This window comes from Dasypus novemcinctus, chromosome 24 (assembly GCF_030445035.2).
Source record: "Dasypus novemcinctus isolate mDasNov1 chromosome 24, mDasNov1.1.hap2, whole genome shotgun sequence".
NCBI lineage: Eukaryota > Metazoa > Chordata > Mammalia > Cingulata > Dasypodidae > Dasypus > Dasypus novemcinctus.
The window spans coordinates 38,151,122-38,169,886 of NC_080696.1; the positions used below are offsets into that span (position 1 = coordinate 38,151,122).

General features: G+C 40.5%; 1 protein-coding gene across 3 annotated transcripts in view; it reads right to left on the minus strand.

Moving 5' to 3' along the window:
• TRPC4AP (transient receptor potential cation channel subfamily C member 4 associated protein) overlaps positions 1 to 18,765 on the minus strand; it is a 93,141-nt gene that overhangs the window by 16,614 nt on the left and 57,762 nt on the right. For 2 of the 3 annotated variants that reach the window (XM_058286962.1, XM_071211656.1), the window contains exons 9-10: positions 17,003 to 17,169; positions 6,263 to 6,394 (exon numbers count right to left, since the gene is read on the minus strand). In XM_058286962.1, coding sequence (XP_058142945.1) covers positions 6,263 to 6,394; positions 17,003 to 17,169 — 299 coding nt within the window. The remainder of the gene's footprint in view (positions 1 to 6,262; positions 6,395 to 17,002; positions 17,170 to 18,765) is intronic. The other variant, XM_058286963.1, reaches the window with a different exon arrangement.

Consider the following 18,765-nt stretch of genomic DNA (forward strand, 5'->3'; position numbering starts at 1 on the left):
TGAACTTAACCAGGGTGCCCCAAAATACATAAGACAAACTCTGGAAAAAAGGGAAAAACTACAGTAATTGTTGGAGACTTCAACATACCACTCACATCATTAGAACTAGAGAGAAGACCAACAAGGAAACAGAAAACTTGAGCAATATGATAAACTAGTTAGACCTAACAGACATATACAGAACACTGCAACAAACCAAGTGGGTTATACATTCTTCTCAAGTGCTCATGGATCTATCTCCAGGATAGACCACATATATTATTTGGTCACAACGCATCAATAAATATAATAATATTAAAATTATACAAAGCATTTTCTCAGATCATAATGCAATGAATCTGGAAGCCAATAATAGATAGGAAAAAATGTTTTTAAAAATGTGTGGAGGCTGAACAACATATTCCTAAATAAACAGTAGGTGAATGAAGAAATTGTAAGTAAAATTAGTAAATATATTGAGACAAATGAAAATGAGAACATAACTTACTAAAACTCTGGGATACAGTGAAAGCAGTCCTGAGAGGGAAATTTATAGCCTTAAATTCCTATATTAAAAAAGAAGAGCTAAAATAAAAGATTTAACTGAACAACTGGAGAAACTAGAAAAGAACAGCAAACCACTCCAAAAGTAAGAAGAAGGAAAGAAATAATAAAGATTAGAACAGAAATAAATGAAATTGAGAACAGAAATGCCAACAGAGAAAATCAACTAAACAAAAAGCTGGTTCTTTGAGGAGATGAATAAAATTGCCTAACCCCTAGCTAAACTAACAAAAAAAAGAGAGATGAAAATAAATAAAGATGAAAAGAAATAAAAGAGGGGAAGTTAGGACTGAGTCCACAGAAATCAAAAGGATCATAAAAGGATATTATAAGAAACTGTATGACAAAAAAACAGACAATCTAGACAAAATGGTCAAATTCCTAGAAATGCCCAAGCAACCTATACAGATGCTAAAAGAAATACGAGAACTTAACAAACCAATCTCATTTAAAGAGATTGAATATGTCATCAAAAATCTCCCAAAGAAAAGTCCAGGACCAGATGGCTTCACAGATGAATTCTACCAAGCATTTTGAAGAGAATTAGCACTAATCCTGTTTAAACTCTTCCAAAAAATTAAAGGAGGGAAAATTACCGAACACATTTTATGAAGCCAACATTGTCCTAATATCAAAGCCAGATAAAGGTAATAAAAGAAAATTATAGACCAAGAGTGCAAAAATTCTCAACAAAATACTTGCAAATAGAATCCAACAGCATTAAAAAAAAATTATACATCATTACCAAGTGGGATTTATTCCTGGTATGTAAGGGTGGTTCAACATAAGGAAATAAATTAATATAATATGCCACATTAACATACTGAAGGAAAAAAACACATGATCATCTCAAGGGATGCAGAAAAGGCATCTGACAAAATCCAGCATCCTTTCTTGATATAAACAGTTTGAAAGATAGGAATAGAAAGAAAATTCCTCAATATGATAAAGCCACATATGAAAAACTCACAGCCAATACCATACTCAATGGAGAAAGTTTGAAAGTTTTCCCTCTAAGATCAGGAACAGGGCAAAGATGCTCACTGTCAGCACTGTTATTCAACATTGTGCTAAAAGTTTTAGCTAGAGCAATTGGACAAGGAAAAAAAAAAAAGGCATGCAAAGAGAAAAAGAAGTAAAACTTATTGCACACAACATGATCCTATATTTAGAAAATGCTGAAAATGTCTACCACAAAGCTACTTGAGCTGATAATCGAGTTCAGCAAAGTGGCAGGATACAAGATCAACACGTGAAAATACGTAATGTTTCTCTACACTAGTACTAAACAATCTGAGAAGGAAATCAGGGGGAAAAAATTCTATTTACAATAGCAACAAAAAGACTCAAATACTTAGGAATCAATTTAATAAAGTAGTAGTATAGGACCTATATTCAGAAAACTACGAAATAATGCTAAAAGAAATCAATAAAGATCTAATAAACAAATGGAGACATTCTGTGTTCACGGATTAGAAGACTAAATTTCAATGACGATGTCAATTCTACCAAAATTCATTTATAGATTTAATGTAATACCAATCAAAATTCCAACACCCTACTCACAGAAATAGAAGAGGTAATTTCCAAATTCATCTGGGAGGGAAAATGCACCCAAAGAGTCAAAAGCATTGTAAAAAAAAGAAGAGCGATGTGGGAGGAATTTCACCGCCTGAACTTGAAACATATGACAAAGGTACGGTGGTCAAAACAGCATGGTACCAGGAGCCCAAAGTATATGAGACACCTTCAGACACTCATCTAACTCTTCACATAGCCAATGCATATATGAAAATGGCACAACATCTGTTTTGGTCTGTATAAAAATGTAAATTAGTTTGACACTGCATTTTTAATAAGTGTACTAATTTCTGCCAGTGGCAGTTTGAAACATCAGAAACTGAATTCAGCACAGGTTTAAACCTTGAAACACAGTGTTGTGTGTGTTTCCCCCCCACCCCCCACTGTGATGCTTAGTAACCTGATAATTTAAAATATAGTCTTAAATAAAAATTTAAAAAAACAAAGAAAACAGCATGATACTGGCATAAAGACAGACATACTGATCAGTGCAATAGGACTGAGAATCCCAGAAATAAACCCTCACCTCTATGGCCAACTGGTTTTTAACAAACCTGCCAAAGCCATGTTAATGGGACAAAACAGTCTCTTCAACAAATGGTGTTCGTAGAACTGGATATCTGTAACCAAAAGAATGAAACACGACCCCAACCTCACTCCCTATACAAGAATCAACTAAAAATGGATCAAAGACCTATATATAAAAGCCAGGACCATGAACCTACCAGAAGAAAATATAGGGAGATACCTTAAATATCTTGTGGTAGATGGTGGTTTCTTGGATCTTACACTCAAAGCATAAGCAACAAAAATAGATAAATGGGACCTCCTCAAAACTGAACACTTTTGTACCTCAAAGAACTCTGTCAAAAGGAAAAGGGCCCCAACTCAAAGGGAGAAAATATTTGGAAATCATGTATCTGATAAGGGTTTAATATCCATGATATATAAAGAGATGCTACAACCTAACAATAAAAAGACAAACAACACAATTTAAAAAATGGGTTAAAGACTTGAATAGACATTTGTCCAAAGGAAAAATACAAATGGCAAAAAAACCCACATGAAGCATATTCAGGCAATGGACTTGGTCCAGTGGTTAGGGCGTCTGTCTACCACATGGGAGGTCCATCGTTCAAACCCCGGGCTTCCTTGACCCGTGTGGAGCTGGCCCGTGTGCAGTGCTGATGCATGCGAGGAGTACCCTGCCATGCAGGGGTGTCCCCCACGTAGGGGAGCCCCACGTGCAAGGAGTGAGCCCCGTAAGGAGAGCCGCCCAGCGCGAAAGAAAGTGCAGCCTGCCCAGGAATGGCGGCGCATACACGGAGAGGTGACACAACAAGATGACGCAACAAGAAGAAACACAGATTCCTGTGCTGCTGACAACAACAGAAGCAAAGAAGACGCAGCAAATAGACACAGAGAACAGACAACCGGGGTGGGGGGGAAGGGGAGAGAAATAAATAAATAAGTCTTAAAAAAAAAAAATAGAAGCATATTCAATGTCACTAGCAATGAGAGAAATGCAAATCAAAGCTAGATTAAGTTATCAATTCACATCTATTAGAATGGCCACTATTAAATAGAGAACTACAAATGTTGGAGAGGAATATGGAGAGATAGGAACAATTATTCACTGTTGGTGGGAATGTAGAATGGTACAGCCACTATGGAGGGGTGTTTGACAGATCCTAAGGTAGCTGAATATAGACTTGCATGTGACCCAGCAATACCATTACTAGGTATATACCCAGAAGAACTCAGAGCAGTGACATAAACAGACATCTGCACACAGATGTTCACAGCGGCATTATTCATAATTGCCAAAAGATGGATACAACCCAGGTGTCCATCAACTGATGAACGTTTAAACAAATTGTGGTATATACACACAATGGAATATTATGCTGCTATAAGAAGTTATGAAGTCATAAAGCATATGAAAATAAGGAGGAATCTGGAAGACATTATGTTGAGTGAAGCAAACGAGAAAAAAAGGACAAATATTTGATTGTGCTTCTGTGAAGTAAATATATTGTGTAATCTCATGAAGTTAGTAATTTGAATATGCGTCACCAGAAAACAGAATGAGTTTACAGAAGAGAGAGCTGAGGGTTAACACCTGTGCGGAATCGGTAAAAGGGATGTGTGTTAATCTTTGGAAATGAAGAGAAAAGGTGAAAGCCTAAAATGATGTCTGTAATTAGGAGTACTATCATGTGGGTATTGAAGGGGTTTAAAGGCAAAGTCTAAGGTAATGTATATTACTAAAAGGAAAACTAAAAAATGTAACATGGAACTGTATAGCACAGTACAACCGCATGTGAAACATGAATATAGGTAAAATTGCATATATAAGACTGTTTTTCTTTGAAATTGAACAATTTTCTGTTAACACTATAAGATGTTAATAACAAATCTAAAAACACGTTATGGTAAGTGAAAGACACAAAGTACTACATATTGTATGATACTATTTATATAAAATTTAAATATAAATCAATTTATAAAGATGAAGTCTTATTAGTGGTTATGTAGGGCTGGGGAAGGACTGCTAAGGGGTGTGGAGTGTTTCTTTGTGGAGTAATGAAATGGTTCTAAAATTCTTTGTGGTGATGAATACACAACATTGTGATTATACTAAAAGCCACTGATTATACACTTTGGATAGATTGTACTGTATATAAATATATCTCAATAAAATGGCTTAATAAATAAAAAATAAGTAATTGTACAAGAATAGCCAGAAATATTAGCTATGTACAACCAGGAAAGCATAGAGATTAAGGGGTAAAGAATTTTATTTGTTTTTTGTTTATTATTATTATTGAAATGATGAAAATGCTGTAATGATTGAGGTGATGAATGCATAACTCAGTGATTATATCACAGACCATTGACTGTACACTTTGGATGAACTGCATGCTTTACTAATATGTATCAATAAGACTGATTTTTTTAAAAAAGTATTTTACAAATGATAAAAGAAATAAAATGCAACAGAAGTCATAAGGGAAGTATAAGACATTAACATAATAAAGAAAGACCAAGCAGTGTTTGAAGGAGAGAGCCAGGGGAAGCAGATTTGGTCCAGCAGATGGGGCATCCGCCTACCACATGGAGGTCCAAGATTCAAACCCAAGGCCTCTTGATCCATGTGATGAACTGGCCCATGCGCAGTGCTGATACGCACAAGGAGTGACGTGCCACGCAGGGGTGTCCCCTGCGGAGGGGAGCCCCACGTGCGAGGAATGCGCGCCATAAGGAGAGTCGCCCAGCGCAAAAAATGTGCAGCCTGCCCAGGAATGGCGCCGCACACACGGAGAGCTGATGCAGCAAGATGACACAACAAAATGAGACACAGATTCCTGGTGCCACTGATAAGAATACAAGTGGACACAGAAGATCACACAGCAAATGGACACAAAAAGCAGACAATGGGGGGTGGGTGGGGAAGGAGGGGAGAGAAATAAATAAAAAACAAACAAACAAATAAAAAGAAGAGAGCCAGAAAGGTCTGAAAATGCAAGCTATATTCACTTGATGTTAAAAATGCAAATGAATGGGCTGGATGGCAAATCTAACAAGGTCAAAGAGAAAAATGGTAAACTGGATGGGGGACCCTGAGGAGGATACCAGAACATAATGCAGACAGGAGGGAGCACTATTCTTTGTAAGAAAGAGAGGCTCAGAGATTCACTGACTCAAAGATTTCATGACAAGGCAAGTAGCACAACCCGTGTTCCTACTCCTAGCTCAGTGCTCTCTCTAAGGCACTGTTAAAGAGACAAGGTAGAGGTGAATCCTTAGCCCTTTAAAATAACATAATATCCTAAAGTCCTTATTTTATGCAGACCATTAGCGGTGCTTGGTTCTGGAGGGCAAAACTCTTAGTGGATAAAAAGTTAAGACGGGAAGATTTCTTTATCTCAAAAGGGATTTCTGCATAGGTGGTAGAGTGGGACCAGATCCTCCCCCAAGGTAGCTTCCAATTTATGGAATTAGAAGATATAACTCTCAGTTTTTTCCTTATTCCTAAAGAAGGAGAATCAAAGGGTGAACAGCAGGTCTTGAAACAACTATTCCTGGCAAACAAAGGCAAGCAAAGGCCCATCTGCCCCCAGGATCCCTTGCTCACCGGGCTACAGTCACAGTTCTGGTTGTGACCATGAAGTACTAGGGCAGATGCTGAATGCTTCCTCCAAATCAGCTTGTCAAACAAATTATTGAGCCCAGGGATCAGCTTGAACTCTGCTATCATTCTGTGAACCTGGATAGGGAAGGAAGGAAAATGTATTAAGACAAATGTGCTAAGATCTATCAAAGCCTCATGCTTAGCATGTACAATATTGGGAATCTTCAGGATGAAGAAAGCAGAGTCAGTATACGATGCTGAAGTTAAAAGAAAATCTCCACATATACCCTCCCCAACACTCTTTCCCACTACACACAGGCTTTTTTTCACTCTGTTCACCAATCCTCACAACAATCCTATGAGTCGTACTTTACAGGAGGCCCTGTCTTAAGAGCAGTAGTTTTGGAACCAGACAGCCCTGGGTTCAAATCTTAGCTTTACTTTGTAACCTTATATAAGTTCCTTAACCTTTCCAGTTGTTCCCTCATTATTAAAATGAAAATACCCCTCCATGCTTTATACTAAGACAGAAATATTTTAAAAAATGAAACTCCAAAAATTTTAGAATTATGTATAGGAAGACTTTTTCTTAAAAATGATCTCAGAGTAGGAAAGCTATTATACTGAACCTAGAAGTCAAAATTTTTAAAAATTGATAAACGACATAAACTGAAAAATTCTACACAGCAAAACCTACAATAAGCAAAGTCACAAGTTAAATATGAAAAACTGGAGAACATACTGGCAACTCTTATCACAGGGAAGGGAGTCTTATACATCTCAAAACAAAACAGCAAAAAGAGACTAACCCAACAGAAAGATGGGAAAAAATATAAAAAGGGCACAGAAAAGAAACAATGGTTCTTACATATATGAAAAATGCTCAACCTAACTTAAACTATTAGGAGACATTCAAATCACAACCTATTTTTTATGTATTTAAATGAGCAAAGGGAAGTGGACTTGGCCCAGTGGATAGGGCGTCCGTCTACCACATGGGAGCTCCGCGGTTCAAACTCCAGGCCTCCTTGACCTGTGTGGAGCTGGCCCACGCGCAGTGCTGATGCATGCAAGGAGTGCCATGCCACACAGGGGTGTCCCCCGTGTCGGGGAGCCCCACGCACAAGGAGTGCGCCCTGTAAGGAGAGCCGCCCAGCGCGAAAGTGCAGCCTGCCCAGGAATGGTGCCGCACACACGGAGAGCTGACACAAAAAGATGACGCAACAAAAAGAAGCACAGATTCCCGTGCCACTGACAAGGACAGAAGTGGACAAATAGAACATGCAGCAAATGGACACAGAGAACAGACAGCTGGGGCGGGGGGAGGGGGAAGAGAAATAAATAAATAAATCTTTAAAAAAATAAATAAATGAGCAAAGAAAAAGTTTCATAATACTGTGGTGGTGAGGGTGTGGGAATCAGGCACACTCCATCACTGCTGGTGGGGTACAGGGAGGACAGTTTGGTGATACCTCTAAAAATTACAACTCTATATACTCTTTTACTAGCAATACTACTGTTAGGAACTTATTTGCAGACAGATTCATATAAATATTAAATGACATGTACAAAGTTATTCATGGAAGCATTATTTATTATACCAAACAATTAGATTTAACCAATAATTTCATCTATGGGGATTAGTTAAATAAATCACGATACATCCATTCAACAGGATACACATCACGAGTAAAAAAGAATCAAGGTCTCTTACATGTACAGCTGAACACCTGTCAAGAGATAATGTTAAAAAATAATGTTAAAAAATAAAAACTTAACATATAACAGAATTATTACTACTATGTCTAAGGGTTTTGTAAGGATAATGCCAGGAAATATACGTAAAGTCCAGAGCACACCACAATGTTCAACTATTCCTATATTACAAGTGGAAAAGGGAGGGTCAGTAAGACTTATTTGTGCAAGGTCAGTGGTAGAAATGTCACCCCAACTCAGGAGGTTGGATCCTAAAGTCTATTCCTTTTCCAGTCTGCCACAGGCATGCCTTTCGCTTTGGAGAGCCAGAACGTGACAAAGATATCCCCTGCAGACTCCACAGCAGATACTTCTCTAACATAATTCCAATAGGAAACAGGCTTTGGACATAGTCTGGCCAATGTTAGAGCCATAGGCAGCCCAGAATCTGTTAGAATGAAGGCCAGAACAAAATAATACCTACCTACTTCTCATGGCCTTTAGGAAAACCCAGCCCTGCTTTCCTAGGGGTGGGGAGGTGAGATTGGTGCCCCAGGGAATAACTGTGGCAGCCAGCAGGTTGTGTGCCCTCCTGTCTCAGTCCAATGAACCCAAAGCCCTGACTGGGTTGCACAGTTATGAGAAATACAACTACAAAGCCTCATTGCACACTACAGACCCAGGCCCAGGGAGATTAAGAATGAGTCAGGAGGGTGGGAAAAGAGGGCACTCTGGAGGCAGACTTGGACCTATACCCAGGTCTCCTCAAGTCAAGGCTAGTGGAGCCTTCCTACCGTCTCACTTCCCTTTTCTCTTGAAAATACCAGTTTCTTTACCTGCAGGACAAATTTTCCTTGTTAAATGCATTATCCCTATTCTCAAGTCTCTTAGTGAGATGGTGGAAAAGAAGGCTCCCGGGTAAGACAAGTACCATTCTACCTAAGGAGGAGAAGGGTGGATACCAGTTCAGGCTCTGGAGTCCATCAGCCCTGGGTTCACAAGTTAGCTCTGTGACTATGGGCAAGGTTCTTATTTGAGCTGGAGTCCCTTAATAGAAAATGGGGACAATGGAGCTGTTGGGAGGATTCAACAAGATAATGTCGGGGATGTTCAGGTCCTGGCTCACAGGAAGTACTAAAAAAAAGATGGCTACTATATTATTTTCATTAGCACCAGAGAGATGGACTTCATGGCAATTTGGGAAGCTTTTCCATTCTCATGATTTCAAATTAGCCAAGACTGATCAAAGAACTTGGCCCAACTGCACATAAAAAAGCTCTCTGTGAGGCTTGGAAAGGAAACCTTCCCCCTTCCTGTTCTAGACTGTCAAATTCTTGAAGGCAGGGTCTGTGAATATAGGTCCCCACAGTGCCTGGTATACAGTAGGAATTCAATAAAGGCTGACTGAGCAAATGAAAGGTGCCAGTAAAACACTGGTCCTGGAAGTGGACTTGGCTCAGTGGATAGGGTGTCCGTCTACCACATGGGAGGTCCACGGTTCAAACCCTGGGCCTCTTTGACCCGTGTGGAGCTGGCCTACGCGCAGTGCTGATGCACACAAGGAGTGCCATGCCATGCAGGGGTGTCCCCCGCATAGAGGAGCCCCACGCGCAAAGAGTGCGCCCCATAAGAAGAGCCGCCCAGCGCAAAAGAAAGTGCAGCCTGCCCAGGAATGGTGCCGCACACATGGAGAGCTGACACAGCAAGATGATGCAACAAAAAAGAGACAGATTCCTGTGCCGCTGACAACAGAAGCGGACAAAAGAAGAACATGCAGCAAAATGGACACAGAGAACAGACAACTGGAGTGGGGGGGGGAAGGGGAGAGATAAATAAAATAAACCTTAAAAAAAACAATAATAAAATAAAACACTGATCCTCAGTCAGGATTCCAGGGCCAGCTGATGGTCTTTACCAGAGAATAAGAGCTACAATCAAGCAGCGAAAGACTAAAGACCAAAATAATTCATAGAGTTCCTAAGAAGGCAGCTCAGGGAGCAGGAAATGCTGTGGTAGGGGGACAGAAAGAAAAGCCAAGGCAGGAGAGTTGAAATCCTAAGTCTAACGATGCTTGGCCCTTTTTGTACCCTGGTTTACTCAAGCATCAAGTGTGGGGCAGGGGGTCACCACCTGTTTTGTAATACCAACTGCTACAAAACTCAAATGTGAATAATTAAAGTGCCTCAAAAAAATAAAAGCATTCAACAAATGTAAGACAAATGTATAATTATTTTTAAAATACATTCCATATCAAAAGAAGGAGCACCACTACTGTGGATGATCAAAACGGTCATCTCACCCAGCATCCTGGCTTTAATTCCAACCATTTGCTGGTGACTCCGAAAGTTATAGCTCCAGTCCTGACCTTGCCCCTTACTCCAGGTGCAGTTATTCAAGTGCTGATTCTAACAGTTACCTCAAACCCAACTTGCTCAAAACTCCTAAGTCTGCTCCTCTGCTCCTACCCACTCTTAACCATCTCATTAAGTGGCAAATCCATCTGTGACATGTGACAGCTTAAGCTTTTTGTGAATCCCAGAGAAGATAATTTTCTTGGAGTTAATCTATTCTTGTGGGCGTGGGGCCCTTTGAATGGACTGAATTCAGTTGAGGGCCTCTAAATGGAGTACTTCAGTGACATTCAAGGTGGGTCTTGGCCCTCTTGTTGGAGTCCTATATAAACGGGAGAAACGTGCAGAGAGACAAAGAGAAGAAGAGCTGCTATTTTACCCTTCCATGTGAGAGAGGACTCCAGGATTGACTGCAGCCCAGAGGCTAAGAAATGAGCCATGTTTGAATGCCCACAGCTGAGCTCAGGGAGAAAGTGAGCCGGAGGAAAAGCAGAGACCAGCCAATTTTTGCCTTGTCACATGGCAGGAATCCAGGACTGCTAGCAGCCAGCCTTTTGTTAGACAGCATCTCTTGATGATGCCTTGATTTGGACATTTTTCACAGCCTTGGAATTGTAAGATTTTTATCCGAATAAATTCCCATTATAAAAGCCAAGCCATTTCTGGTATTTTGCATTGGTAGCCCTTAGCAAACTAAAACACCATCCTCTCACTTACTTAGGCCATAAAACTTGGAAGTCATCCTTAATTTCTCTCTCACACTACTTCCAAACCATCAGCAAATCTTAAGTGTTCAACCTTCAAAATAAACATAAAATGCCACCACTTCTCACCACTCCTCCCCACCAGTTTAAGGGGTGTTCTAGCTACTATCCTCTCGGCTTAATGACAACAGGAGCACCTAATGGGTCTCCCTCTTTCCATCTTGGCTGTGGCAGTTTGATATTATTTATGAATTCCAAAAAAGATATGTGATTGTAAACTGGTCTGTTCCCCTGAGTGTGACACCCTTTGATTGTATTAGATTCAGCTATGTCGTCTCTGAATAGACTATGTTAAGATCAGGGATTTGAATCAACCAGGTCATTAGGGCATGCAGGATTGAGTTCCCATCCCCCTGGTGGGCTGATAAAACAGAGTCTAACACGGAAGTAGACACACAGAGAAAAAGAACACAGAGGAAGAAAAATTGTTCATTAGATATGGCAGAAGCCCCAGGAAAAGATACGAGCCTGAGAGCCTACAGCTGACCTTTTAAAGAGATCAGAGCAGCTGAACTCAGAAAGAAACGAGCCTTGGGGAGAGAGGAGCCTTATTGACAGCCTACAGCTGAGATCACAAGCAGCTGGGAACATAGACCTTTATGAGGAAGAAGGAAGGCTGAACCCTTGCAGACATCACCCCCCATCTTGCTTCAATACAAGGCAAGTGACTGGGTAAGAAAGTACCTCTTATGGTACCTTGAGTTGGACTCTTTAGAGCCTTGCAACTGTAAGTTTCTATACCAAATATTCTTTATAAAAGTCAACAGATTTCTGGTACTTTGCATCAGCACCCCGTTGGCTAACTAGCACACTGCTGTCAGAGGAACAACTTCCCATTTCATTCCGAGTAAAAGCCAAAGTTCTTAAAAGGGCCTATGAAAGCCTGAGGTGATCTGGTCCTCTTCTACCCCTCAGACCTCCTTTCCTGGTTCCATCCACCCAAGCATCCCCATTGTTCTGCCAGTAATGAGGCACACTCCTGCCTCAGGGTCTTTGCTTCCTTTACCTAGTAAGATGCCTTGGCTACTGGCCTCACTTTCTTCAGGACATAGCCATTCCAAAGGTAATGAGCCTTTTCCCAGCCACCTTATCTAAAATTATACCCCCACCCACCCCTTTCCAGGCTTTTCTTCTTATTCCCTACAGCATTTACCACCATCTGTCATACCTTGTATTTATTTTCTTCCCATCTCCCCCAAATAGAACGTAAATTGTAGGGATCAGGAAATTTTATTTGTTTTGCTCACCGCTGTATCTGACCAGGGCAGGTATTTCAGGACTTTTTTTTTTTTAAATCAATACAGTGAAAGCCTTGGAGTCAGAGTTCTAGTCCTAGCCCTGTTTCTCTAGGCTCTCTGGCTTCGGCTTTCTCATCTGCAAACTGAAGTGCCTGTAATAAACAATCTCTCAGCCTCATCCACTTTTTTCTCCCCCATCTGGTTGCGTTGTCTTTTTGGTGTGTCTCATCCCGCATGGGTCCTGTGCCTCACCACCACACAGGTCTGGGATGCCTTTTAAAAAAAATCAATTTATTGAAGTATATCACTCATATATAAACATACATAAACAATAAGTGTATAATAATAATTGTGAAGTTATAAAACAAACATATATAACATAAATCAGGACTCTCATAACTCACCCTACCACCAATAACTTATATTGTGGTAAACCTTTTTAACTAATGATTAAAGAGTACTGTCAAAATATTACTACTAACCAAAGAATTTTTCCCCCAACCCACCTTATTATCTTTATATCATTTATATATGAACATACATAAACAATTAAGTGTGTAGTAAAAGTTGTGAACGTACAAAGCAAACATGTATAACATCATACAGGGGTCCCATATATCAACCCTCCACCAACACCTTGCATTGTCGTGAGATGTTTGTTATAGATTATGAAAGACTATTGTCAAAATCTCACTACTAATCATAGTCCTTACCTTACATTTGGTGTGTTTTTCCCTCAACCACCCTATTATTATTTTTAAAGTATTTTTTATGACAGAAGTTGTAAACTTATAAAACAATCATGCACATATGCAAAATTCCTAAACAACATCCCTCCATAAACACACCACACTGTGGTGGAACATTTGGTACAGATAAGACAGTATCATCTGATTGTTACCATGTCCATAGAGTACATCTGGCTCACATTTTCCACAGTGCCTCATTATCAACACAGTACATCTTTCACATAGATGCAAGAATATTATGTTATTACTGCTAACCACAGTCCATAGGTCACTCCAGCTGTATTTTTTCCTTGTTTCTCCACATTCCCAACACCCTGAAGTAGTGATGTACCTTTGCCTTAGTTCACAAAGGACACTCTTGCATCTGTACCATCAACCACAATTCTCATCCACCTCTTGGTTTACTGTGCTATTCAGTTCCTAGATTCTCTAGCACTGTCAATTGGCATTTATATACCCAGACTACCATTTTCAGTCATATCCCCATTTATAAGCCAGCTGTTACTATGTGTTACCATTCACTCTATACATTTCCACACTTTTACAGTAAAGCTAATTAAAACTTCTACATACATTAAATATCAGTAGTCCATCTCAGTCGTCCTCTTATCTCCTTTTAAGAACCCACCACCTACCATCAGGGCTTGAATATACTTTCCTACAATTCCTTCTAGAAGTTTTATGGTTCTTGCTTTTATTTTTAGGTTTTTGATCCATTTTGAGTTAATTTTTGGATAAGGTGTGAGATAGGGGTCCTCTTTCCTTCTTTAGACTATGTATATCCAATTCTTTCAGCACCATTTGTTGAGTGGACTGTTCTGCATGAGCTGTGTGGGTTTGACAAACTAGTCAAAAATACCTGACCAGACATGTGAGGGTCTGTTTCTGAACCATCAATTTGGTTCCATAGGTCTATGTGTCTGTGTTTATGCCAGTACCATGCTGTTTTACCACTATAGCTAGGTAATATGATTTAAAGTCTGGAGATGAGGGTTTGCTTTTACTTTTTATGTTTCTGGCTATTCAGGACCCTTGACCCTTCCAAATAATTTTGATGATTGTGTTTTCAATTTTTTTTTTAATGCTGATGGAATTTTTACCGGGATTGCATTGAATCTGTGTATCAATTTGAGTAGAATTGACATCTTAATGATATTTAGTCTTCCAAGTCATGAGCATGGAATATTCTTCCAGTTATTTAGGCCTTTTTACATTTCTTTTCACATTGAGTTGCTTTTTTCTGAATACAAGTGCTTTACATTGTTGGTTAAGTTTATTCTTATTTGAATTTTACCTGTCATATTTTATTTTTACCACTCTTTTGACATTTTTAGTTACTTTTATTGATATAATCTTCATTTCTAGACAATCTTCCAGGCCCCTCTCTCCTGTCTTTTTTTTTCAGGCTCTAGCAAACCCTTTAATATTTCCTGAAAATCTGGTGCCTTGCTTAGAAATTCTCTGTTTCTGTTTATCTGTGAATATTCTAATCTTCCCTCATTTTTGAAAGACAGTTTTGCAGGATATAAGATTCTTCGCTGGAAGTTTTTCTCTCGTAGTATCTTAAATATATCAGACCATTGCCTTCTTGCCTCCATGGTTTCTGGTGAGAAATCAGCACTTAATCTTATTGGTATCCCTTATATGTTATGCATTGCTTTTCTCTTGTTCTCAGAATTCTCTCTTTGTCTTTGGCATTTGACATTCTGATGAGGATGTGTCTCGGAATTGGTATATTTAGATTTTTTTGGATGGGAATATGTTGTGCTTCTTGGACATAGATATCTATGTCCTTCAATAGGGTTGGGAAATTTTCTACCATTATTTCTTCAAATATTCCTTCTGTCCCTTTTCCCTTCTCTTCTCCTTCCATCTCATTGAGTTTATTAAGATTTGTTTGAACATCTATGATTAGTTGTCTCAACTGCTGCTGGAGGTGGTACGGGGCCTAGGCTAGAGCTGCAATTTGATCTGGATGGAGAGAAGCTGGTCCCTACCAGCACTGCGATTTTCAGTCCATTCCGCTTCCCCTTGTGCCAGGTGTGGAGTTAAGATGGTGGCTACTGGCCTCTGACTTGGACAGGCTCAAACTTTAGCTGTTCTTAGGATTATACTTTAGCCCACTGAATTTACTCATCAGTAGCTGAAGTTGGTGCTCAACCGTCTCTTCCTCCCCTATTTTTGGGAAGTGGAACTTTCAATTCCAGCCACAGAACAGCTCCTGAGGCGGCTTGTGCCTCCAGTGGAGGATGGGCACCGGCCTCCGTGGCATGAAGCACTCTACTTATGAGTCTTCTCTGCAGATGGTCAGTCTCCTCCTTCTATGCCTTCAAGGATGTTGCAGGATGCTCTTCTGGCCTCCTGGAGTCCCCAAACAGGTGCTTCAGCTAGCTCCAGATAGCTCTGGGTGTTTACTAACTGCCCTATAGCAGGAGCTGACTGTAGGAGCTCCTTACTCCTCTGCTATCTTGCAAGTTATATTCTTGGGTGCCTTTTTTCTTTTCTTTTTTTTTTTTTTACCAGGAGGTTGCAGGGATCAAACTTGGATCCTCCATATGTAAATGGGAGCTCAACTGTTTGAGCCACAGCCGCTTTCCCCCATCTACTTCTAAAACTCTTAAGATCCCTTGTTCCATTTATGAGGATCCAGGGACACCCTGTTACCTGAAAATCAGAATGAGGCCAGTACAGAATCAGAATCTTGGAAGGGTCAAATAAAGAAACTTAGGAGCCATCCTTTAGGCAGGGCCACCCCAAGAGAGGAAATTATGTGCAGGTCTGCCTTGGGTGAGGCACATAATTTGGCCACCAGCCTGGAGAGCCACAATCCTGTATGTATATGTGGTATTCCTTGCAGGGCTGATCTTTGGTCCTCCTGCTTATTCTGCCAGAATGATGTCACCCTTGTTCTCTGCCTATTCAAGTCCGACCCCATCCTCCCAACAGAAAGCCCTTCCTGGTCATGTGAAACCTCTATTGAGGCCTTAACTTCTCTAACCCCATCTTTAAACTATGCCCTGCATCATCACCTGGAGAAACCTAACGTGCTTTCCAGCTCTCAAAATCCATACACCAGTCACCTCTCCATCATCAGGACAAGGACTGACGATTTCCCTCTTCTCTGTTTACCTGAAAGATACTTCAACTTGGATTTGAATCTGCACTCCACTATTTATGAGCCCTGTAACCAGAAACAACTACTTTATCCCTCTGAGTATGTTTTCTCACTTATAAAGCAGGGATAATCGCACCTACCTCAGACTTGTGAGGAAGATGGCTAGTCCAATGTCTGGCTCAAAATGGTGCTTAAGGAATGCTGAGCTCCCAGCTTCCCCTCTCCTCAAATGGGCCTCCCTTCCCCATGGTTAGTTTCATCCCTATGGGAAATAATCCCATGGATGTAGCTAGCAGGAAAAGGCAACTTCTCATCAATCTTGAGGAGGAATGCTACATACTTCCAGAGCCCTCTCCACTGCTGTACATTGTGTCAAGACATAGGGAACTCCAGCATGTCTGGAGTCCTGCTGCAGCTGCCCAGTTTTCACAACTTTGACAGAGCTTTGAGCATCTCTCTACCACCCTGAGCCCCTGGAGATCCTCCCATTATATAGGCAACTCCTCTACTGCAGCAACAGGTTGCTCATCTTACTAGCCAGTGATGCTTTATTCTTCAGGTTAACAAGGTCAGTTCATATCACTCAGCTGCCCTGTGCACTAATCCTTTGTATAGAAATGCCCCCCACAGCAAGATGCAGTAGAAAGACTAAGGGTTCTGGAACTAGACCTGTGTCTTAATTAGTTTCCTTAAGTGTAAAATAGGGATAAGGAAAACAACTTGTATGCTTTGCTGGGCTAGAGTGAGAGCCATTGTGGGAGCCAGACTAGGGGAGTAGGTGACACTCCCCAAACACTCAGGAAGCATTTGCTCCTTGCTCCCCCTGCTCACCTGGTTTCGCTGACGCCCCATCAGCAGCACGCAGAGGACGTAGAGCACTTCCAGTTTGTACATGATCTCATGCATAATCTTCATTGACTGGGGCAGCTGGGTCCTGGTTGAAGTATGAGGCAGGCCATTCTCATCAGAAGCCCCTGGAGGAGGGAACACAATGGAGGCTGAGTCAGCCACCAGAAGAGAGAGTTAAGTTACCACTTGTGAGGAAATGTGTTTCTGCCCCTCAAACCTAGTCTAAACAGACTTGAGAAAACAGAGCCCTAAGACTGGGCCCTGAACCTATGACAAATTTCGAAAACCTCTACTCTCCCTCCAAGTCCCTAAGAGTCAGGTAAGCTTAGAAACTTAGAAAAATGGACTCTGCAATTCTATTCTGTCCCAAAAACTTTAACACAAAACAAAAATATTTTGACATAGCCACTGCAGTGAAATAATACATCCTCTCCTTCCACACTCCTTCCTCCTGCCACCACTGCACCCTCCCAGACCAGACACATCTCTCTGGGTCACAAATGACTCTGAGCACTCAGTGCCTCTGCCTAGGTTCCATGAGGAAGCATTGCTGAAAGACTGTGAAGGATCCTTCTTGAAGATTTCACCCCATTTTACAAAGAAGAACCATCTGAGGTTAAGGTTCAACTTTCCAAGCAGACCACATATCACAATTGATACTAGTGATATAGATGAACTTATAACCTACTAGCAGATTTTCATTTACTCATTATGATCACTAACAACAACTATGTATATTTATAGGACTCCTGATATGTGCCAAGCACCATGCTTTGGGCTTTAGGTAAATCATCTTATTTAATCTATTATCTTGTTAACAAAAATCCTGTATGAGTCATTCAGGTCACAGTGGAGAGACTCTCAGGTTGGCAGTCAAGCAAAGTGATAGAGACTGTGGGCTCTGGAATTATGTCTCTCTGCCACTGACTGGTTTTGTCTATGGGCAAGGTGCCTCTTCTCTGGGCCTTAGACTGCTCTTAAAATGGGAATAGCAGCAGTTCTAAAGTAGACCATTAGGGTTACTGTGAGGATTGAATGAGAACCTAAGAAAAGCCCAGTGCCTGATTCATAAGGCCCCTTTTCTCACAGGGTTGTGGCTCTGTATTAGTGATATAACATGACTGGTAAAATAGCTCCAAGACTGCAGAGTGGCTATGTGACCTTAGGATAATTACTCCCCCTCAGTTTTCTCATCTTTAAGGCAAAAGGATGAAACAGGGACTAAGGTTCTTTCAAGATCCTAATGAACTATTGCCCTAGAGGCCTTTTATAAAGGCCAAAAAAACTACATAGTATAGAGCAGGGGCTATCAAACATATTCAGGAAATACGCATCCAGAAGTCATGGTTATTTCTGCAGGATATCTTGACATAAGCATCTAAATTATGCCCTTCTACAGTCTTAGAACTATTTTGCCAGTCATGTTATATCACTAACACAGAACCACAACCCCGTGAGAAGACAAGTTGTTCAACAAAGCAGGACTGAGAGCTGGTGTGGCATGGTCATTAAGAGCAGACTTGGGAACCAGACTACTGGCTTTAAAACACAGCTCTGCCACTCACTAGCTAGGTGGTCTTGAGTAAATTACTTGAATTCTCTGTGCCTCAGTATCATTCCTCATCTGTAAAATAAGAATAAGAACAATAGTACCTTCCTCTTACCAAGGTTGTGAAGATTACAAGATTTAATATACTCAAGGTGCTTACACCAATGCCTGGCATATAAGCAAATAGTATTTGTTA